The following is a 23372-nucleotide window of genomic DNA, read 5'->3' on the forward strand; positions in this document are numbered from 1 at the left end:
CCTATGCCTAAGCTATATACACGGCACATACATGTGTTAGCTATGTAATGGCCACGTACATAATGCCACAATTTGTAGCGCGCATGCGCTTTGCCCGCAAAAATTTGCTGCCTGCCGCCTGCCGCTTGCCGCTTGCCCCGCCGGCTGTGCCTGGCGCAAGTTTCATTCAATAGCATAAAGCCGGGACCAGGCTCTGGCGAGCCAAGCGCTCCCCCAGAACACACGCACACACACGCACACAGGAACAACGCCTCATCTGCTTCCGGTTGCGTCACTTGGCTTTGAGAGCCAGGCGCTGCGTCATTTTGTTGTTGTTGTTGTTGTTTGTTTTTTTTTTGCTTTCTTATTTTGACGTCCTGGCTTCAACTTTTATTCAACTTTGCCCTCTGACTTTGTCAGCCACATGAGCCAAGCAGCCCCTCCACACACCCCCCCCCCCCCTCGGCCAGCCATCTGCATACGCATCTCTGTCGGGCTGCAGCCGCGCAGAGCTTTAATTGAGGTCGCCAGCTTGGGCTGAGAGGAGGGGCAGCATGGACTCGTGACTCGTCTCTCGGCTCTGCGGCTGCATTCTTTAGCGCCCAGGGCTCGTTGGGCCCGCCCACTCGAGAGCTTTATGTAATTTTTAAAGCCGCAGCAGCAGTAGCAGTAGCAGCAGCAGCAGCAGTAACAGTAGCAGTATGAGTAGCTGCAGCAGCAATTGAATCACTTTAAATGCGCATCCACATTATGTAAAGCAAATTCATAGAAATTCATTTGAATGCAACTCGTCTGCGTCAGGATATCCTTTGAAATCCTTTCACATTAATCGTTGTACACTTTAATTTTAAATATAGCTGTATTTTTCCTGGAAAAATGGTCACGTTAACTGTGAATTTTCTGTGAATTCTGGGAAAAGCACAATTTATTTACGTATGTAGGGTTATTTGGCTATCACTCAGCTTGGGTTTGTTATATAGATAGATAATATAATATGCTCTTCGCTTTAAAGCGAACTAATTAACTGTTATAATCTAACTATAGAAACTCTATGACTTACCTGTAAACATATATAACTATCTTCATATATTTACATTTCCAAAGAGAAACTTTAGTTAATATGAATGAAGATTTTTATATCGAATTTGTATGCACTAATGTAACATATATGTATATCTGCAAACCTGTCAAGTACATATTAGTATAACTAGGCATAACTTAATCAAGCTGACGAGTCGAGTTTTTCTTGAAATTGAGCTCATTTGATAGATAGAGATTGGCAAGCTAAGATTTTCGCAAAATTAAGTTCACATCGATAACCACAACTCATTGCTCAAAGATCGATAAATATTGATTTGCAATGTTTGTTCCTCTTATTGATTGACTGAATGATTAATTGATTGATTGATTCTTTTAAGTCACACGCACAGCAAGCTTATCATTTTCTTTATTTTTTGATAACTGTCCCATTTCCTGCAACAGAGATATAAATATGAATTTAAACATCCGTTTTTGGAGATTATCTCTGAGATAATAAGAGATAATATATTTTAAAACAAAGTCCTACGGCGTTTAATAATTAGGCTGTTTTTCGAAAAGTGAATGAGAATTGATTTGTGGATTCGAACCAGCTTGCTTCAAAATGTTAGCTACAAAAGCTGCTGTGGCAGTTTTAGTCTTCTTTTGCAGGTATAGGTTGTTATCGAACGGATCCAATCACTATATCATACCGCATTGCGCATTCCTAACTATATCTTATAATTCCATACGAAGTTCCAGTCGAGAAATGATTAAAATTCCTATTAAAATGGAATCATACCCATAGCTCTATGGGAAAAATCAGTCGAATAATGATTCAAATGGAAGTCATTTTAGTTTTATAATCTATTTTTTTGTCAAACTCAACAATTACGAGCTTTAACCTTCTCCTACGCCTCCTATATTCTCCATAAGGCTATTTAATGCTTTTTCTTTTAAATATTTATCTCAAATAATTTGCCAGCATATAAAAAGCTTGCCGAGAGCAAATTTCGTATGTCTTGAGGCTTTCATATTTTATGGATATGTCTGCTTTGTGCGGAGCTTGATCCCAACTATGCTTATACATATGTACATATATAGTACAATATAAATTATGCTCCCGCACATTTCGTTGTTTACGTTACGTTTTATCTATATATTGCGCCCTGTGCTGTGCGAGCTGTCATTCCCGTGTCCTTCAACTTGCCAGAAGCGGCTGCTGCCGTTGCTGTTGTTGTTGTTGCTGTTGTTGTTGTTGCTGTTGTTGTTGTTGTTGCTCCAGCTCTGCTGTTGATAAATTTCACGCCCAACGGTCTGTGGCAGAGTCCTCAAATTACGTTGACTGCAGTCCAAAGCCCCCGCATTTGATATCCTGGGTATTTTTGGCGTGTGGACGTTGTTACGGATGGGGCGTTGTATGCCCGGCAATGATTGAATGAAAGGCTAAAAAGGATTTCAGGAATTTCAACTTGCAAAAAGTTCTACGTACACCCACACACACGCACACACACACGCGCACACACATACAGACAGCCAGCCAGGCAGGCAGCTAGCTATATACAGAAATAACCTCAAACAAGGACGTTCGCTGTGTGCAAAACTTTTCGCCAGGCCCTGTCACAGCTTGGGGGCGGTGTCGTCCCTATGTATTACATAAGCATCAAAAACACACTCACACACATACACTGACAGTCGCAGTAATGCAATTTACAGCTTTGCCCATTACCAAAACATACGCCCAAAGTCCCACCCAACGCTCCGCATTACTTTGCTCTGCTTACTGCTGGCTGCTGCTGGCTGCTGCTGGCTGCTGCTGCTGCTGCTCCTCTCACCTCGCTGTTGGCGCAACAAATGTTGCCATTGTTGGGCTTGTGCCTGGCCCTGCACTTCCCTAGCCGGGCGCACTTTTAGCTGAATTGATTTTTCGCCCGCCTCACTGCGCATGCCGGGCAACCGCGCCGCTCTTTGAATGCAATTGCTGCGGAGCATACATATACATAGCCCCTACACCTAACAGAGCATATACATAGCTATATATGTGTCTGTGTGTGTGTGTGTGTGTGTGTATGTTTTTATGTATGCTCAATGTTTTTTTATGCTATGTACAGCTGCCCAAAAGCCTGAGTCATCAGCCCGAACACACACACACACACAGACACACACACACACACACACACACACACCACCCACTAGCAGCAACATAATTTCCAGCAATATCTGGAAACTGCAGCGCGCTACCTCATATAACACATACACAGGTATATATGCATATATATCTATGTATGTGTACATATGTATGTGTAGCTGGCATGTGAATGTGCTACATGGCCATATTTTAAGTACTTTGAGCTCTATGTTCTGGGCGCTTAAAGCGCTTAATGCGGCTTTAAAAAATCTTTGGAACGAATGACAGAGCCGTGGGCCACAATTCATCATATTCAACACGAATATACACACACAAGCACACACGCACACATACATACACATGCGTGCATGTATTTGTGTGCAATTACATGGCCCGCATTAAGCATTTCAATTAAAATGCCTAACTGTATTTATGAAATTCCAGCGAAGCTTTCGTTCAACTCGTGTTTTATAAATAGAACATTTTGCATTTGATTTCGCTTGGTAAACAGAAAAATCCCCTTTACTTTCAATGCACACACAATTGTATAACTAATAATAACAGATTAAATTATAATTATTATTATTATTATGGTTATTGTTGCGTGGAATTGGTAATATGAGTCCAGGAAAAATTCATGTTACTCTTTAATATATACTTGAAATAAAAAGCTGGGCTTAAACCGAACCGGTTCGAGCCGGGAATTTCAGTTTATTTTGCTATTTACCATGAACCGAACCTTAAACCATATAAACTAAACAAATAAAGCAAAATAAATAAATGGGAACTTTGATATAATATAATTTCGCATTGCTATAAATAGAATTTTGCTTTGATTTCACTTAGTAATTGGAAACCTTTATCAAGTTCCTTAATTTCGCAAAATTGTATAACTAATAATAACAGCTTTAATTTGCTATTATTATTATTGCCTGGAATTGGTTGGTAATATGAGTGTAGTAAATCGATTTCCATAAAAGTAAAATTAGTTAATTATATTCTTCGCTTGATAAATAGATATATCAAGTTTTACAAATCCAAAATAGAGTGTTTTCAAGTAAATGCGAAGATCTTTTATATTGTTTTCATCCATGGAACTTCTTTATCATAGTTTTCCTCTTTGATATTATATCATTATTGGAATTGACTGCGGCCTGTGCGATCTATTGTTTTCCCAACTGACTCTAGAAACACTTTTCTTTCGTGGAACTTGTGTTTTCCAGGTATATTCACAGTAGACGCATATGTTATATAAACACCTTTATCAACACTGGTCTCTTGCAAATATAATTCAAAGACTGTAAAAGACAAAAATTACATAAAACCTTTGCCTTACAGACATTTCTTTTAATTATCGCAAGTGACATTAATTTTATCTAGTCATAGAGAAAAAATTGCTCGACATTAAACTCTCCCCCATTCTAAGGTATACATATGTATGTCTGCAAGGGTATTTAATCATCGACATGATTTCCGCGTAGACCTATACGTATAAATGTGTGTATATATATAGATGTATATAACTATTGGCGGCGATCGTATCTCCTAAATAGTTGAATTGCCCTTGCAGCAGATTAGCAAACGGCGTCATGAGCAGTCGCCGTCTGTTATGGAACGAACCGATCGTTGAGGCCATTAAGCGGTCCCTTATACGTAAGCATATAAATAGTACACATGAACACATTTACATAAATATGTATGTGTACATATGTATATATATTATTTCTATTTGTAATAACGTGCCCTTTGCCGCGACGCGTTTGTTTTTGGCATAGTTAGAAAACGTTTTCTCTCCGTTTCACGGGGAAAACAATGGACAACTTTAGCTAAGGTCGCGCCTGTTTTCCCTTGTGTGAACGAAAATAGGCCTGTCATTCGGTTGCGTTGAGCCTTTTTTGCGTCGCATGTTAATTTATGGCGGGGTTGATTTTTCATTCAGGTAGCGGCAGCATACAATTTTTACCTGGGAAATGCGTCGTTACAATTTTTGTTGTTGTTTACTTTCTGAGCGTTTTGTGTCCACCCTAATTATAACAGTGGCCATAGCATAAACATTTGCTTCAACTGTTAGTAACAGCGAGCTGTTATACATCAGTAAAGAGACGTGTAGTTAGTTATCTACTTGAATTGCGTGCAGCTAGCAGCAATAGCTGTTAAGAGTGTTGAACTTTTTAATAACCTTACTGCTTTAGCCAAACAGGCTTAACATATATGTAATTATTACTCAATTTGCGCTGTTATACATTGTGCGCTGTTAAATGGCATGGCACTGTTGCACACAGCTTGGCAGCACCGCGCTCGCTCACACTCTGTCGCAAACGTTTAGCGATCCGGCAGCTCCGAAATGAGGCCGCTGCTCGTGTTTGGTTACGCGAATATCGGCATGAAAGCAGATGAGCAATTAGTAAGAAGCGGCAAAGCGATCAACGAAACTGTAGAAAATAAAAAGCCAAAATAAAAGAGAAATAGAAAATATTTTGTGTGCTGCAAATATAATAATTTAAAAGAAAAAAGAACTGCACAAGTGTGTATGTGTAAATATTGAAAAACCGGTTGTGTTTCTTTGCGCTCTCTCGCCAGGCACCGGCTCCAGCTCTTGTTTATGTGTGTGCATCGTGTGTGTGTGTACGTTTGCAAAAAAAAAAACTTAAAACACTCGCCAAGTTCTGCCGCGTAAACAGACGACGGCGAAGTCGACAGACGTTGAATTTGGCGCCGTTTCTTTTTTTTTTTTTTGTTTTTTCCCCGGTGAAATTTTTGCTCGCGTGTGTGTTTTTATATTTAGTCAAATATTGAATTTTTCTAAGATACAATTGGCTTGTTTCTGTTTGCGCCCATGTTAGAAAACAAAAAGCGCCCATTTGGCGCTAAGCAAAAACCGATCCTCATACGGATACCCTTCTTCCCCTACAGCTGTAGCAGCAGGCATAACAGCGGCAAATTGACAAGGTTTTTTGTGTAAAAACTATTATGCGGAGGTGTGTGGGTGGCGGCTAATACATATACACATATTTCTATATATATATAAATATATGCAAATATCATGACAATAACATGGAAAAACATTGGGCTATACTCTGTAAACACAGTGAAGTGTAAACACAGATTTAATTAGCTTGAAAAAAGTGTGTTTAATTATTGCTCTCGTTTCTGTAAAAGCAATGACTGTCAAACTGTGACATCCACCCCCAGTGGATGGCCGGGTGTATATAAATATATATATATATATATATATATATATATATTGCAAGTTTCATATCTCCAGCTGTAAAATTGCATTTACACGTATTGACAATGCCTCAATATACACCTTTTCGCTTTGTGCACAGAGTATGGCAATTAAAAATAATAAAAAACAATACACAACAAGTTGTCAACTGTTTTGCTTATCCATTTTGTGCGTTTATTTTGTGTTATTGCAGGTCTACAGAAGAACCACCGACAAACAGCTTCGAAAGGAACTACTTCGATCGCAGCCGCATAGTCTACCAAGCCAGCAACGCAGCAGCAGCAGCAGCAGCAGTAGCCACAACTGCCAGCAGCAACATCACTAACAGCACCAACAGCAACAACAACAGCAACAGTAGCAGCGACAGATCGCGCGCCCGAGATCGTCTATACAGGAATGGTTCAGCAGCAGCCGCAGCAGCAGCAGCAGCAGTTGGTGCGTCAGCTACAAGCAGCAACACGACGACAACGACAGCAGCAACAGCAGCAGCTGCAGCGGGTGTGGGCGCGGTTGCGGTTGCAGGTGGAGCAACAACAACAACAGCAGCAGCAGCAGGTGGAGGCGGAGGAGGAGCAATTGGTGGTGGTGGTCCATTGCCGCCGCAAGCGTTGGGTGATCGCAGCAACAACAACAACATTAACCAAAACACACGCGTACCGCAGTCATGGTACGAAGCTGCGGCTACTGCGACAGCGCATCTGAAAAGTCCTGGTGGCAGTGGCAATGCCGGCGTCTCAGCAGCTGGCAGCATAATGAGCTCACCGATCAATCATCATCCACATCCACATCATCATCACTACAACACATCCGCCTCGTACTCATCACCCGCCCACTCGCATACGCATACGCACACGATAGCGGCGGCGGCGGCGGCGGCGGCGGCATCCTCGACAACCGCCATGCACCGCAGCGTTGCGTATGCGGGCAGTGTTGCGGATGAGGCAGCGGCGGCGGCGGCAGCGGCAGCAACGTTAAACTCTTCACGCAAAATTCACCTGCAACACCACAACAACAACAACAACAGCAGAAGCCCCGCCGGCGTCAGCAAACTAAACAAGCTGCTCAAAACGGCAGCGGCGCGCTGTGGCTCTGAATCGCCGTCAGGCGGTGCTGTTGCAGTGACACTAGCAGCAGCAGCAGCAGCAGCAACAGCGGCATCAGCGACGACAAGTACAATCACAAACAATAGTTTTAGTAGTAATAGTTTAAATATAATAAACACGGCCACTCCAACGATGCCAATTGCAACAGCTGCAGCAGCAACAGCTTCTGTTGGCAGCAGCAGCAGCGGCAGCGGTGACATTTTAAATGTGGCCGCTGCTTTGGCCGCCGCCGTGGACAATGGCAGTGCGACGCAGCAGGGTGTGGGCGGCGGCGGTGGACGTGCGCCACGTCATCATTTGCATGGTCGGAGCACAACATCGTCGAGTCGCTCGCATTCACGTTCGCCGAGCAGCTACAGCAGCTCGCATAGCTCATCATCGGCCTCATCGCACTCATCGTCGCATTCGCACGCGTCCAGCCCGATATCGGGCAATTGTGCCGATGCACTCGTTGGAGTCGTTGGTGGCATAAACGCTACATCGTCGCATCGCAGCTCACGTGTGGCAGCTAGCAGTAAGTATTCCACCTGCTCCTTTAAATGATTGCAATTGAAATTCTATTTAAAATGTTTTCGTGCAGGCAACTCTTCAAATCCCAGTGGCAATGTCGTCAGCGGTGGTGGCTGTGGTTCGAGTAGTAGCAGCAGCAGCAGCTCCAGTAGCAGCAGCAGCTCCTGTTTGGCAGCCAATCCGGTTGTGCATTCCGAAGATAATCGGCCGTTGGCGATACGCGTACGCAACCTGCCCGCACGTTCCTCGGACACATCCCTTAAGGATGGTCTCTTTCACGAGTACAAAAAGCACGGCAAGGTCACGTGGGTGAAGGTCGTGGGACAGAATTCGGAGCGTTATGCGCTCGTCTGCTTTAAAAAACCGGACGATGTGGAGAAGGCTCTCGAGGTATCCCATGATAAACATTTCTTTGGCTGTAAAATCGAGGTGGAACCGTATCAGGGCTACGATGTTGAGGACAATGAATTTCGTCCCTACGAAGCCGAACTGGACGAATACAATCCGAAGGCGACACGAACCCTGTTCATTGGCAACCTGGAGAAGGATATAACCGCCAGCGAGCTGCGCGTCCATTTCGAAAGCTTTGGCGAGATCATCGAGATTGATATCAAGAAGCAGGGACTGAATGCCTATGCCTTTTGTCAGTATTCGGATATTGTGTCTGTGGTGAAGGCTATGCGTAAAATGGATGGCGAGCATTTGGGCAGCAATCGCATTAATCTGGGCTTTGGCAAGTCCATGCCCACGAATTGTGTCTGGATTGATGGTGTCGGCGAGAAGGTGTCCGAAACCTTTCTGCAGTCACAGTTCACGCGCTTCGGCACCGTCACCAAGGTCAGCATTGATCGCACGCGACAATTGGCTTTGGTGCTGTATGATCAGGTGCAGAATGCGCAGGCGGCTGTCAAGGATATGCGTGGCACCATTATGCGTGGACGCAAACTGCAGGTGGACTTTGCATCGCGTGAATGCCAGGATGCCTTCTACGACAAGCAGGAGAAGCAGCAGCAGCAGCAACAACAGCAGCAGCCACAACAACAACTACAGCAGCAGCAGCAGCAGCAACTGACACAGCTGCCCAATGCGGGTAAGTTGGGGGTGTAGCTTGAGCATGATTTAGAGATTGGTAACTATTGTTTTTCATATATTTTTTAGGCTCCTCCTCCTCCCGCTTTAATCGCTACGACTCATCACAGTCACGTTCGCGCGCCTCATCCTTCAGTCGACATCAGAACTCGAACGATGGCTGCTCGCCAGGCGGCAATACGCCTGGTGGCGGTATTGCTGGCGGCAGCGGCAGCATTAGCAGTGCTGGCAACAGCAACAATAGCACCAACAGCAGCAGCAGCAGCATCTCGGCAAGCAATGCGATGCCAGCGCCCAGCATTGCATCGGCAGTTGTGAGCAACACGGGAGCAACATCCGCAGCGTTACCCTCGGCGGTGGGCCCGAGTGCGATGCCCATGTCGCCAGCGGCGATGGTCCAGGCGCGCATGCGTATGGCGCGCAATGCGCGGCACACCATTGACTTTGACTTCAACGATGTGGGTCGACGGTTTCGCAACTTTGAACCGGGCAACAACAATAACAACAGCAACAATAGCAACAATAATAACAGCAACAACAACAGCGGCAACAGTCAGGCGCAGGACGAGGATGCGGGCGTTGTTATGCGCTCCGATTCGCCTGTAATTGCAAGACTCGGACCGGCTGTCAATAGCAGCGGAAGTGGGAGTGGCAGCATTAACGCTGGCAACCCCAGCGAAATGCTCGAGCCGCCGACACTGAACAACAGCAACAGCGGCGGAAGCGGCAGCGGCAGCAGCAGCAACAGTCGCCGGCGTTGTGGTAAGACACCTGTAGATTTGCGCCATCATGTGCACAATCAACGTTTTCAATTGCCAGAACAACTCGAGGAGTGCCCGTCCAGTGGTGATGAGGGCGTGGTCAGTCCGCGCAAGCGCATCAAAATGGATTACCATCATCATCATCATCATTCCAATGCCAGTGCGGTAAGTGAAACACACACACACAAATTAATAGGCTAGAGTGTTTGCAAAATGATCGTGAACTGAGAGCGCTAATTAACGCAGAATTAACTGCAGCAGGAGCTGCACAATAGCTTCCTATCAGGAGCTGCACTAAAGCTTCCTTTAATGAAGCGAAGTCTGCATTCAAAACGGTTTGTAACATTTCATCCACAAGGCTTGAAAACTGTTGTATGCAAATTATTTAGTTTGCTCACTCATCAAATCATTTAATCGAATTGGCAATTTCACCGTTCTGGGTGAAAAATAAGGGAAAATCTACTTTAAGCAAATTTTTAAAAGCATATATATAAGTTAAGAAATCCACTTGCATGGGTGAAAAATGATGAAAAAATTCAAATGCAAAGATAAGCATGTTTTATTTTTAGACGAATTGGCAGTTAAGATAAAACGAGATCTCTTTTCCACTGGGTGGAAAATGAGTGAAAAGCATAAAGTTTTAGAAAAACGAAAATAAATATAGAACAAAAATCTCTTAGATAATGCTGCATAATTTGAATTTTAATAATGTAAATAGGCTTAACGCAAGCTTTATTTTGTATCTTTGGGTCACACTGCACGATCATTTTGCACTCTAGGACTTGATCCTATACATAAAACCGAATCCTATCTAAAGTGTTGCTATTCTTACGCTTCTTTGTAGCAATCGCAGCTGCTGGAGCAGAACAGCGAGTCGCCGGGGTCTGGTGGTCACTGCAACAAGCCCAGTCCGCTGTCCAACTGTGATGTCATACACGATCCGCTGAATCGGAAGAGCGAAATACGTCGCGTCTCGGAGGCGGGCAAATTTTCAGCGGTGGCACCGCCACCAATGCCAATGCAACACCACAGCATGATGGTCAGCTGCCGCCGGCCATCGATCGATGTGGGCGCCCTCTCGGCGCTGTCCAACTCGTCGGCATTTCGGCACGGCCTGGTCGGTGCGAGCAGCATGGAACAGCAGCATCTAATGAATGCGTCGCTGGCGGCGAAACGACGACGTGTGGCCGCTAGCACGCTGCAGCTATCCCAGCCGCAACCGTTGCAACAGCAGCAGCAATCATCCTCCACCTCCTCCAGCAATCCTGCGAACAACAGCGCTGGCCTGCTGACGCCTTCGCTGGCAGCGCCCACGCCCAATGATGACTATCATCATCATGCGTCGCGCGGACGCGGCCATCAGCTACATTCCCATCATTCACACGAGGCCAGCGGCGGCGAGAGCGCCGATGGCTCCAGGCCGGGCACGCCGCTGTGCGATGAACGACCGGAGGTGCTGCCCACAGAGCCCCGACGGCTGCCGCCGCCACGGGAACGGGCACGGGAGCGTGTGCGCGACATTATGTGGCTGCCGTTACCCAAATTTGGTGTGTTGTTTTTTCAACAGCAGCGCAGCGGCTGCGGTAGCGGTAGCACAGCCAGCGGAGTATCCAGCTATTTGCAGCAGCTGGCGACGACAACAACGGCGTTGCTTGCCAGCAACAACAACAACAACTCTAGTCTTGGTGGAGGCGCTGCTGCGATGTTGTCCAGCAGCGGCTCATCAACGTCAGCGACTGCGTCCAGTTTAGGCTTTTTGCCCAATCCCTCCTCGCGCTATTGGCGCTCCTCAAATCATCATCATCACCAGCATCACAGCCATCACCATCAGCAGCAACAGCAGCAGCATCAGCAGCAGCAACAACAGCAGCAGCAACAACAGCAACAGCAGCAGCAGCAACAACAACAGTTGCAACTGCAGCAATCGTCATCGTCATCCTCATCGATTGGCCTTATGGGCAGTCCGGCGCGTCCGCGCTCGCTGAGCTCCAACTCAAGCGATTCGGATGTGCCTAGCGGCCAGACGGGCGGCAGCCCAACGCTGGATGAACGACTGCGCAACTTTGAGGAGAACTACGAGCGCTGGTCTGGCGGCAGCAGCAACACAAATCCCGGCCACGGCCACAGTCACAGCGGCAGCAGCCAGTCGAACACACCATCCTGGCAGCTGTCCATGCACACGACGAACCTGGGCGGTCTGGGCTCGTCGCATCAGGCGGGCTCCGGCAATAGCAACAGCTCCAGCGGCACTGTCTCCAGCTCGACGAGCAATTCGCGTCACAAATTTCTGGACATCGATGAGCTGCAGCCCTCAGATATTGTCAAATCCCTGCTGGCCAAGAAGTCCGTGTTCGACGATGACTTTCAGCGGCTCAAGAAGAATCAATGGTACGAGCCCGCCAGCACAGATTTTGCCACTGGCTCCACAACGTTGGCGAATGCACGGCATGGTGGACTCTGCAGTGGGAACACGTCGCCGGCGCTGCCCAATTTGGCGGCCACCAAGACGACGCCCATCATTGGCAACTGCAGCAGCATTCTCACCGGCAGCAGCACTCTCGGCAGCAGCAGCAGCGGCAGCTGCAAGACAAGCGGCCTGCTGCAGCGCCTGAGCAGCTTGTCGCCCATGAACTCACCGCAGGCTTCGATGTCGCCCTACAACAGCCCGTCGCCCTCGCCCTCGGTCGTGAATGCCAATGTGGCCAGCAGTCTTGGGCAGCTGGCTAAGCCCAGCAGTGGCAGCAGCACCAGCAGCAGCAGCATCATCGCGACAGCAACAACAACAGCAGCAGCAGCAACTGCAGCAGCAACGGCGGCAGCGGCAGCTGTTATTGCTGGCACGTCCAGCGGCAGCAGTGGTCCAACAAAGGGACTGCAATATCCATTTCCCAGTCACCCGCCATTGCCAAATACTGCAGCACCACCGCCGGCGATACAACCGGCGCCACCACCGCCACCGGAGTTGCCCAAAACAAAGCCGACAGCGGCGTCCGCAGGCAGCCAACTGCTCAGCAAGAGCCTCAGCGTGCCGGCGGCAGCCAATGAAACACGCACCGTGCTTCAAAAGTCCGCGTCGGTGCCGGGCAGCACCAATGTGGGCACCACTGGGAGCAGCAGCAGCAACCCAACCTCCAACGGTAACAGTTCCTCAACAACAACAACAACAGCCACAGCCACACACGTACAAAAACAAACACCAAACAGCTCGATGGATGAAGTGGAGGCCAAGGGCAGCGCCAAGAGCTCATCCGCCAACTCAACAACTGGCTCCTGCTCCACGTCCAAGAAGAGCAGCAGTAGCAGCAGCGACAAGTCGCATGGCAGCAGCAAGCACAACAATCGCTCCGATGCGGATAAAAAATCGAAAAAGTCCTCCTCCTCCTCATCCACATCCTCGTCGAACACAACCAGCTCCGATAAGCGCAAGAACTCGGCAACATCGCAATCCTCGAAGTCGGCAACACCCAAAGTGGACGATGAGTCCACCGAGTCGGATGAACCTATGGAGAAGCCCGACAAGGAGCCGCCGCGTCAGGAGCGCGACAAAGAGAAGGAAAAGTCGCAGCACAAGGAGCGACAGGAGCGAGAAAAACGCGATAAGGAACTGCGCAAGCAACAGGAGCGTGAAGAAAAGGAACGGAAAGCGCAGGAGCAGCGCGAGCGCGAAGAGCGCAAGGCCAAAGAAGAGAAGGACAAGGAAAAAGAAAAGGAAAAGGAAAGAGATCGAGAACGTGAACGCGAACGAGAGCGGGAGCGGGAGCGCGAGCGTAAGGCCCAAGAAGAGCGTGAGCAAAAGGAACGTGAGGAGCGTGAGAAGGAACAGCGCGAAAAGGAGCAGCGGGAACAGGAGGCGCGTCAGGCGCGCATGCGTGACATGTCCGCCTATCACAAGAACAAATCAGATGCCACATCCGAAGCGAGCAGCTTCTACGCCCACAATCCAGCCACGCCCAACGAGTGTGAGCGACAAAACAATAAAGAGAATGCCGTTGCCACGGATACAACCACAACAACAGCAGCAGCCACAGCAGCAGCAACAGGAGCAGCTTCAGGCAGCGCTTCCACTGAGAGCAGCAGCAAGGATCGTTCCCGCAAATCGTCACGCAATTCGCCCGTGCCCAGCACTGGCCGCCAGCACAAGCGACGCCTCAGTTCTCAGGACAGCAATCACAGCAGCGGTGGCGCAGGCGGTGGACAGAATCATGAGGATTACGTAAAGCGTATACGCATGGAGAACACCAACCCGAGCCAATCGCAATCCCAATCGCAATCGCATTCGCAAAGCAATCATCAGCGTCTCGGCGATCGTCGCGACTCCAAGGAGCACAAGAGCAGCAGCAGCAGCGGCGGCTGCAAGGACGAAAAGCTCAGCTCCTCCAAATCGCACGGCAGCAGCAGCAGCAGCTCCAAGCATCATCGACGCGACAAGCATCACAGCAAGAGCGCCAGCAGCAGCGAGGTGGTAAACAATACCGAGCTGGATGCCAAGCAGCAACAGTTGCACACGCTCAATACCAGCGAGGAGGAGCAGCAGCAACCGGCCCAGACGCAGCATCAGCAGCAGCAACATTCGCAGCAGCAGCAGCAGCAGCAACGACAACCGTCGATGCACAAGCAGCAGCGCGAGCATCATCACCATGGCAGCTCCTCGTCGTCGTCGCGGCACAAGAGCAAGCGTGACCATCATCATCATCGCGAGAAGAAGCGACATTCGGTGGCCGAGTCCACCAATACGGACGAGGAGCCCACACACAATCCGCACAGACGCATCTCAGCGGCGGGCAGTTCCGCGGGCGAGCTTAGCTCGAACACAGCCAACACAAATACCTCCAGCAGCAAGTTGCATCATCATCATCATCATCAGCAGCAACAGCAGCAGCAACAGCAGCAGCAACAACAGCAGCAGCAGTCGCACCATCATCATCATCATCATCGTCGTAGCGTGGAGCGTAAATCATCGCGTGGCTCAGACGAAGGAGGCGCTTCCTCGAAGAGCGCTTCACAGCCGCGCAAAATGATGCTCAGCTCCGCGGACTCCGATGACACAGATGATGCGTCCAAGAAGCATTCCATCTTTGATATACCCGACGATTGCCCGAATGTCTCCATGTACGACAAGGTTAAGGCGCGCAGCTGCAAGAATATGCAACGCCAGGCCGAGGAGAAGAAGATCAAGGCCAAGTTCTCGCAGCTGAAGCAATCGCGAGCCAAAAAGAAGCGCTCCACCAGCTACGACGGCGACAGCGACACCGAGTTCGAGGATCGCCTGCATCATCGCCTCAGCGGCAGCAGCAGCTTCCATGGCCGCAATCATGGCGGCCTCAGCAGCAGCGATGAGGGTAACGACGATGAGGATGGGTATCGCAGAAAGCTGTCACAGAGTCGCATATTCTCCGACTCGGATGCCGATGGCGATGTGGATGCGGAGGCGGCGGCATTGAATGCCAGCCGCATGCGCCAGCAAATGCAACAGAATTTGCTTCGGCTGTGCGACGGCGATGATAGCTCCGAGGATGAGATACGTCGCAATGTGATTGGACACGCGGGCAAAAGGAACTGCCTTTCGACGCGCATTGCCTCCGACTCGGAATCGCAATCGCAGCCAGCACCCGAGCTGATCGGCAGCAGCAGCGTGGGCAGCGCCAGCATCAAGCAGGAGCCGGACATTAAGCAGGAACAGATCTCGGACAGCGAAATGCAAAAGTATCCAAAGTCGCGTCACAATTCGCACTCCTCCAACGAGGAGCGCAAACTGAAGACGGAATTCAAGAAGGAGTATACCGAGTACTTCAGCGCCGGCTACACGGGCTTCGTGGGCGACAGTTCCGCCAAGCTCAAGGAGTTCTCACCAGAAGCGCGCAAGAAGCACAAGAAGAGCAAGAAGCGTCTCAAGTCCTCGGCAGATGTCAGCTCCACTGTTGTGGCCGCTGTCACCGGCAGCAGCACGGGCAGCGGCAGCATCTTTGATGTGGCCGATTGCAAGCCCACCAAATTCGACACCTTCGATGAGCTAAAGACCGAGCAGCAGCAGCCGCAGCAGCAGCAGCAGGTAGTGATCGCCGCTCCCACATTGGATGTAAATGCCTCCTCGGTGGTGGCGGTGGCCAGCGAGCGGCGCAAGCACAAGGAGCGCAAGGAGAAGAAACGCGAGAAGCTGCGCAACATGAGCGAAACGAACGCCGGCGGCTCTGTCGAACAGCTTAGCGAGAAGCTGTCCAAGGAGGAGCGGCATCGGCTGAAAAAGTCCAAGAAATCCAAGAGCCTGGACACATCGGCACGCCTATACAATGCATCCAATGCCTCCTCGCCACCGACGCCCAGCACACTGAGCACGCCGGCGCGTGAGTCGGCGAAACGTAGCGAGGACAAAATGGAGGACATCTTTGGTATTATCTCCGACGAGGAGGAGGAAGAGGAGGAATCCCAGCTGACCGACGAGCCACCCGACACGGCCAAAGTGCAGCTTTCCACCACAGGACCCATGGTGTCCGCCGCGCTGCAGACCTACAAACAGGAGACGCCTCTCCTCAGCCTCAACAGCAACAAGGAGCCGGCAACGCAGCAGCTGCAGCAGCAACAGGAGGAGCTCGAGCTGGAGCGCAGTGAACGCGAGCGGCATCGCAAGGAGAAGCGCGAGAAGAAGCGACGCGAAAAGTCCGCACGCGAGCAACAACAGCAGCAACAACAGCAGCAGCAACATCAACAGCAGCAGCAGCAAAATGCAAGCAAGCTGGATGACGACAACAGCGTGGACATGGATGAGGCGGGACGTGCACTAGAGGCGCAGCTTATGGATGATTTTGACAGCAATAAGTTGCCGGAAGATGCGACGCCCTCCACGGCAACCACCTATCGCAGCGATATGACGGACGTGTTCCGTTTCTCGGACAACGAGGATAACAACTCCATCGAGCCGCAGCAGCAGCAGCACCTGCAGCTGCCGTCGCAGTCCAGCGAGAAGCAGCAGCAGCAGCAGCTGATCGACTCCAAGGAAGCGGTGCACAAGAGCAAGGACAAGAAGAAAAAGAAGAAGCGCTCCAAGGAGGAGAAGCAAGAGAAGCTCGACAAACAACAACAGCAACAGTTGCAGCTGCGTCGCGAGTCAACGACAGCAACAGCTGCTGGTCAGGCAGCTGGCGGCAGCGCTTCTTCGGTCAGCTCACTCACCATCAATGTGCAAGCAGCGTCAAAGCATGCCGAGGAGCAGCAGGAGAAGGAATCGAAGCGCAGTTCGCCGCTCTGCAAACCTTCGCCCAGCTTGCCCTGTCTTATTGGCGATGACGATGATGAGGAGCCGCCCATCTGCCCAAAGCCCGTCATCAAACCCTCAGCTAGCAGCGCCAGCAGCAGCAGCAACAATCGCCTGAACACGGACACGCTTTCACCGGCCCGCGAGAAGCCGCGTTTGATAAGTCCCATTCCCAAGACGCCCACCATAAGCCAGAGCAACAGCTCCATGTTGTCCACGCAATCAGCGGAAACGCCTGTGAGCAGCGGTGCAGCGCCTCTGGTTACCACGCCTACATCCTCAACGGCGGCCGCGGCCGCAGCTGCTTTGGAGTCCAAGTGTGCCGCGGAGAACAGCTCACCGACCAGCGCCGCTGCCTTGAACAAAAAGAAGGAAATCTTCATACCCGGCTTTGATGGTCAACTGGACGACAAGATTAGCGAGTCGGCGGTGCAATCAATATCGGCAGAGTTCAACAACGCCTTGCTAGATGCACTGACCGATGAGCCCAAAATACCTGTGGCCTCACCACCCGGTGCCATCAAGGCACTCGAGAAGCTGGAGGATAGCAAATCCCGTGTGACCATCTCGCAGGAGGAGACGGAGAGCGCTGTATCCGCGCTGCTGGGCGAAAGCTTTGGAACATCCTCAACGGCGGATTACTCGCTGGACGGCATGGACGATATGACGGCCACGGTCACCGAAGTGGTTGTCGCCGAGCCCGACGAGGAGGCGGCACTCGCTGCCAAGGCCATCGAGGCGGCTGTTGAAGAGGTCCCCACGGAGCCCGATCCCGAGCCCGAGCCCGAGCCTGAACCGGTGCCCGTTGTCGTCTCCGTGGGCGTCGTGCTCGATGCCGAAGAGGTGAACAAGGCGGTGCAGAGTCTGCGCAACGAGGATATGGACATCAAGGCGGACACACCGCAATCCGAACGCGATCTGCAAATCGACACAGACACCGAGGAGAACGCCGACGAGGCGGACAGCAGCGGACCCAGTCTCAAGATCGACGAGACTGCACCACAGCACAGCGACTCCTCCGACAAGTCGGCGTCAAGTGCGGCCGATAAATCACCCGCGCTCGCTAGCGAGTCCAACGCCAGGCCCAGACAGGCATCCGAAACGCCGCAGTCCACAGTCATTACCAAGCTGGCGGGAACTGTGCCTGCGCCCGCACCAGCAACTGTTGCAGCTACGACTGAGCCAACGCCTAATGCCAGCAGCAGTAGTTCGGCCAAGTCCAATTCACAGCAGATGCTTAAGATTGAGCCGCCGACCATCAGTAAGCTGCAACAGCCGCTGGTGCAGCCGGTGCAAACGGTGCTGCCAGCACCTACAACAACAACAGCAACAACAGTTGTTGCTGCAACGGCAACAGCTCGACCTGCCACGCCCGTCATCAATTTGGATCTGTCCAATGTCATGGCCAATTGCTCCAGCACAACAAGCAGCAATAGCTCCGCTTCGCTGTCCTTTGGCAGTCCCACTGCCACACAGAAAACCATGCCGCTGGCCTCCACGCCCAAGCAGCAGACGCCAGCAACAGCCCAACAGCAGCAGCAACAACATCAGCCGTTGCCGCAGCGTACTCAGTCTCTCATCATGCAGCCGCCAACCATATCTATACCGGAGCAAGCGCCGCATTTTGTGGTGCCGCACTTGATATTGTCGCCACAGCAGCAACAACATCAACAGCAGCAACAACAGCAGCAGGGTCCAACCGGCGCCTATCTAATGCGCGCCCCCTCGCCGCATAGTCCGCTGTTGTCGCCGGGACGCGGCACGCCCAATCGCCAGCTTAGTCCAGCCACAAGGCCCATAGTGCCTACACAGCAGCAACTGCAACAGCAGCAGCAGCAGCAGCAACACCCGCTGTTGGCTTCGCCCACCGGCAACATCAATATGAGTCCGCTGGCCAGTCCGACGGCGCGTGGAGTTGGAGCCACAACAACGTCGCCCACAACCAGCAGCAAGTTGCCTACGCCCAACAGTTATCTGCCACGCCCAGCGCTGCCGCAGCAGCAGCAACAACAACAACAACAACAGCAGCAGCAGCAACAGTCCTCACCGAGCATGCCTAAGTCTGTCATTGAGCTGCAATCGGGTGGAAATGCTGCACAGAGTGCCCAGTTGATGCCGCTGCCTTTGCAGAAGATGCCGCCGTTGCCCGTGTCGCATCATCCGACAATCATCAGCAAGGTGGTTACTGTGCAGCCGCAGCAAGCCATACAAACGCAGGTGGCCAGCTCGCCGCCCATGGGCAGTCTGCCGCCGCACAAGAATCTGCATGTAAACGCACAGCAACAACATCAGCAACAGCAGCAGCAACAACAACAACAACAACTCTCTCCACAGATGTTGTCCAAGATGAACGCGCAGCAACAGCAGCAGCAGGTGCACAAGTACATGCATCAGCAAATGCTGGAACGCAAGCCGCAGCGACAACAACATGTGCCACAGCAGCATCAACAGTTGCAACAACAGCAGCAACAACAACAGCAGCATATGCAGCAGCACATGCAACATCCACCCTTGTCACCGGGCCATCATCACGCCACGCAGCAGCAACAGCAGCATCAGGCACGGCAGCAGCAATATCAAGCGCAACAGCAACAGCATCAGCACCAGCTGCAACATCAAGCCCAACAGCAGCATCAGCAGCAAATGCAACAGCAGCAGCAACAGTTGCACATACATAAGCTACAGCAACAATTGCACACGGCACAGCAGCAACAGCCGTTAACGCACTTGACGCCGCCACCGCCCATGTTTGCACAGCAGCAGCAGCAGCAGCAGCAACAACACCAGCAACTGCCGCGTAATTTGCAACAGCAACAACAAGTGAGTCCAACAGGCCTCAATCCGAGTGCACACAGCTCGCACAGTCCGCAGGCACAGCAGCAACAACAACCGCAGCAGCCGCATCCCGCTGCAATAATGGTGCGAGCACCAACACAACAACAACAACAACAGCAACAACAACAATCGCTAAATGTTATACAGAACGCGCCGTCAGCACAGAAAATCATTGTGCAACAGCAAATTGTACCTGCACCGGCCACATCGATACACTATCCGCCGCCGCCCAAGGACACGACGACAGTGGTGGAGCCGCCAGTGTTGCCGCTAAAGACATCTGAGAGCGTTTCTGTTATACGCACGCCCACGCCCACCATCAGCCTGGCCAGCTCACCGCAAGCGACAAAAGCAGCCGCTGCTGCCGCTGCCGCTTCACTGTTAACCGAGGAGAATGTCATCAAGATATCGCAGCCCAAGCAGGATGAGCTTATCGAGCAGGACTCGAAGGAGGTGGACAGCGATTATTGGTCCGCCAAGGAGGTGAACATTGACAGTGTCATCAAGAAGCTCGATCTGACCACGGCAGCCGCTGCGAAGGAGGATAACCAGAATAAGCGAACCCCCACACAACAGCAGCCACCAATTGATCTGGTCACGGCGGAGGCAACGCCTGCCTTGGCAAGTGAGCCGCCATCTGCAGCAGCAGTAGCAGCAACAACAGTTGCTGCCAGCGCCTTGGCCAATACCAGCTCTAATGATCACGACACCGAGGATGAGACCGAGACGCGTCAGTTGAACATGAAATCCTTGAAGCAGCTCGGTCGACCGCCCAGCGCACGTGGCACAGGCGCCAAACGTGGACGTCAGCCGCGCGGCGCCAAGGCCAAACAGGTTGCTGGACTGCCGCTAAATCCCACCGAGCCGAGCCTGTTGCTTTCACCGGGTGACAATGGTGTGCACACACGTCTACGCAAGCCGGCAACGGCGCCAGTGACGCGCGGCCGCAAAGGAAGGCCGCCGCGTAACTTGCTGCAGCAGCAACAGCAGCTGCAACAGCAACAGCTGGCCCAACAGCAGCAGCTCGCTCAGCAGCAGCAGCAGCAACAACAACCGCAGCAGCATCAGCAGAAGGAGCTTGTCACGCCCACGCCCGCAGTTGTGCCCGTGCCGGTGCCAACAGCCGCTGAGAAGAAGGCACGAAATCAGGCATTGACACAAGCCAGCGGCTCCAGTCAGGATATTTACGAGTTCCATGACGATGTGGGCGATCCGGAGCCAAAGGTCAAGGTAACTGCAGTTACTACCACAGCAGCAGCAGCAGCAGCTGCCGCAGATGACACGCGACCGCGGCTTATACTAACAATCAACAAGCTTAAGAACAGCAGCGAACTGGAGAGCCAAGCCGAGGTGCCACATGTGCAGACGCAGCAGCAGCAGGCGCAGCAACAACAACAACAGCAGCAGCAGGCGCAGCAACAACAACAACAGCAGCAGCTGGAGCACAACACGGACAGCTCGGAGTCTTGCAACACACGGAAGTCGCGGCGTCTGCAAGAGAAGGAGGATCGCAGCACCGTGGACGACATTATCGAAGATGTTGTGCGCAATACAAACACACAACAGCAGCAGCAACAATTGCAACAACAGCAACAACAGTTGCCCAAGGGCGGACAAACGCCGCCGCGACGCTCCGGTCGCAATGCGCAGGCCAAGAAAACGGATGCGGCACAAACACCCAATGCCTTGGGCAGGCCTAGGCGCTCCAAGGAACGCAAGACTATTTGTGAGTCGTCAGCTGGCGTGCAGGAGGAGGTGCAACCACTGTTGCTGCCGCCCCCTGCTGCAGCGGTGCCTGCAGCTGCTGCAGTGGTTGAGACGCCAGCATCAATGCAGCAACCACAACAGCCGCCAACGCCGCACATTGTGCATGTGCCGGAGGTCAAGGAATCACCACCTCCGCCGCCGACGCCGCCGACAACAACAACACCACCAGCAGAGCCATTGTCGGTGCCGCCTGTTGTCTTGTCCAAGCCAACGCCACAGCATCCGAAGAAGAAGGCGATTGCCGCAGCCGAAATCGAATCCTATCAGGCCATCAACTCATCCATGCCGCCCATGCATCAGACAGCCGCACCGGCGGCCACGCAGAAGATCACAGGTGGTGCCGCGGATGCAGTTAGCAAGGCTTTAATTGATCCCGTCACGGGTGTCATTACTGCGGGCATGCCGCAGGGCAAGGAAGGCAATTTGCCGGCTGCGAATGCGGCGGCGCCCGCCAACAGCAGCAATGAAGCGGCTCCACTGCAGCAGCAGCAGCAACAACAGCAGCAGCAGCTGCAGATCAGCGCCACAGTCATAGCACCTTCCACGCCCATAACAACGCTGAGCAAGCCCGTGCAGCTGCAGGTGCAGGAGGCGGCGGCAACGTTGCTTAACAAGCCCGTCAGCGTGCTGGTCAAGAGCAATGCAACGCCCGCGCAGCCCACGCTTATCATACAGCAGCAGCAGCAGCAACAACAACAACAACAACAACAGCTACAACAGGCGCCACCGCAGCAGCAGCAACAACAACAATTGTTGGCCAACAAGCAGCCGCTGGTGCTGACAACTGTGCTACAACATGCACAGCACACAACGGTGCGTCCGCCGCAGCCGCTCAAAGCGCATGTGCTCAATCGAGAGAAGAACCTGCAGCAGCAGCAGCAACAACAGCAACAGCAACAGTTGACGCCCAACAAACAGCATCAACAACAGCCGCCACATCCGGGGCACATGCTGCTCACTGATGCTGCCGGCAATCAACAGCTCCTGCAGCCAAATCTCATAGCGCGCCACATGCTGGGCCAACAGCAGCAGCCACAACCACAGCAGCATCTGCTGGTCAATATACCACCGCCAACGGCGCATTCGCCACACTCGCCGCGTATCACAGCCGCACAGCACGGCCAGCAGCAGCAGCAACAGCCACCAAATGCGCCACAACTGCAGCAGCAACAACAGCAGACTCTGGTCATCAAGCAGGCAACAGCCGCAGCGCCAACAGCGCATCCGCAAATACTGCATGTGGTTAGCTCAAAGGCTTCGGTATTGCCAACGCAGCAGCAACAACAACCGCCGCAGCAGCTGAACAAACAGAGCTTTGGCTATGTACAACAAACACCACAGCAACAACAACAACAACAACAGCAGCAACCGCAACAGCTGTACAAACAGGCTGTGCAGCAGAAGAGCGCACAGCCGGTGCAGGTGTTGCCGCCGCATAATCTCTTGTTGCCCGCACACTCGGCGCTGTTGTTGCAGCCAAAGCCAGCGGCTCATTTGCAGCCGCAGCAACATCAATTGACACCGTCGCCGCCACCGGGCAAGCCCAATCCTGTGGTGCACAGCCTACAAGCGGTGGGTCAATTGTTGCCCGGCAGCATTGGCAGCCCGCCACCAATGAAGCCAGGACAACAGCAACAAGCCAACACAGCTGCAGGTAAGTCCCTAAACCTAGACATTTGTCGACAAATCCTAATTAAAACATAAT

At 51.7% G+C, this 23372-nt stretch overlaps 1 protein-coding gene across 8 annotated transcripts in view; it reads left to right on the forward strand.

Annotated features, from left to right (window-relative positions):
• The window catches only part of spen (split ends), an 82596-nt gene that overhangs the window by 55142 nt on the left and 4082 nt on the right, over nt 1-23372 (forward strand). For 4 of the 8 annotated variants that reach the window (XM_064684849.1, XM_064684851.1, XM_064684852.1 and 1 more), the window contains 4 exons: nt 6547-7970; nt 8037-9056; nt 9125-9981; nt 10661-23321. In XM_064684849.1, coding sequence (XP_064540919.1) covers nt 6547-7970; nt 8037-9056; nt 9125-9981; nt 10661-23321 — 15962 coding nt within the window. Of the gene's footprint in view, nt 1-5877; nt 6103-6546; nt 7971-8036; nt 9057-9124; nt 9982-10660; nt 23322-23372 lie in introns of those variants that run through there. The other 4 variants (XM_064684850.1, XM_064684856.1, XM_064684855.1 and 1 more) reach the window with 3 other exon arrangements.

The sequence above is a fragment of the Drosophila montana genome, unplaced genomic scaffold (assembly GCF_035044405.1).
Source record: "Drosophila montana isolate Dmon_TW-CO22-7 unplaced genomic scaffold, ASM3504440v1 contig_2_1, whole genome shotgun sequence".
NCBI lineage: Eukaryota > Metazoa > Arthropoda > Insecta > Diptera > Drosophilidae > Drosophila > Drosophila montana.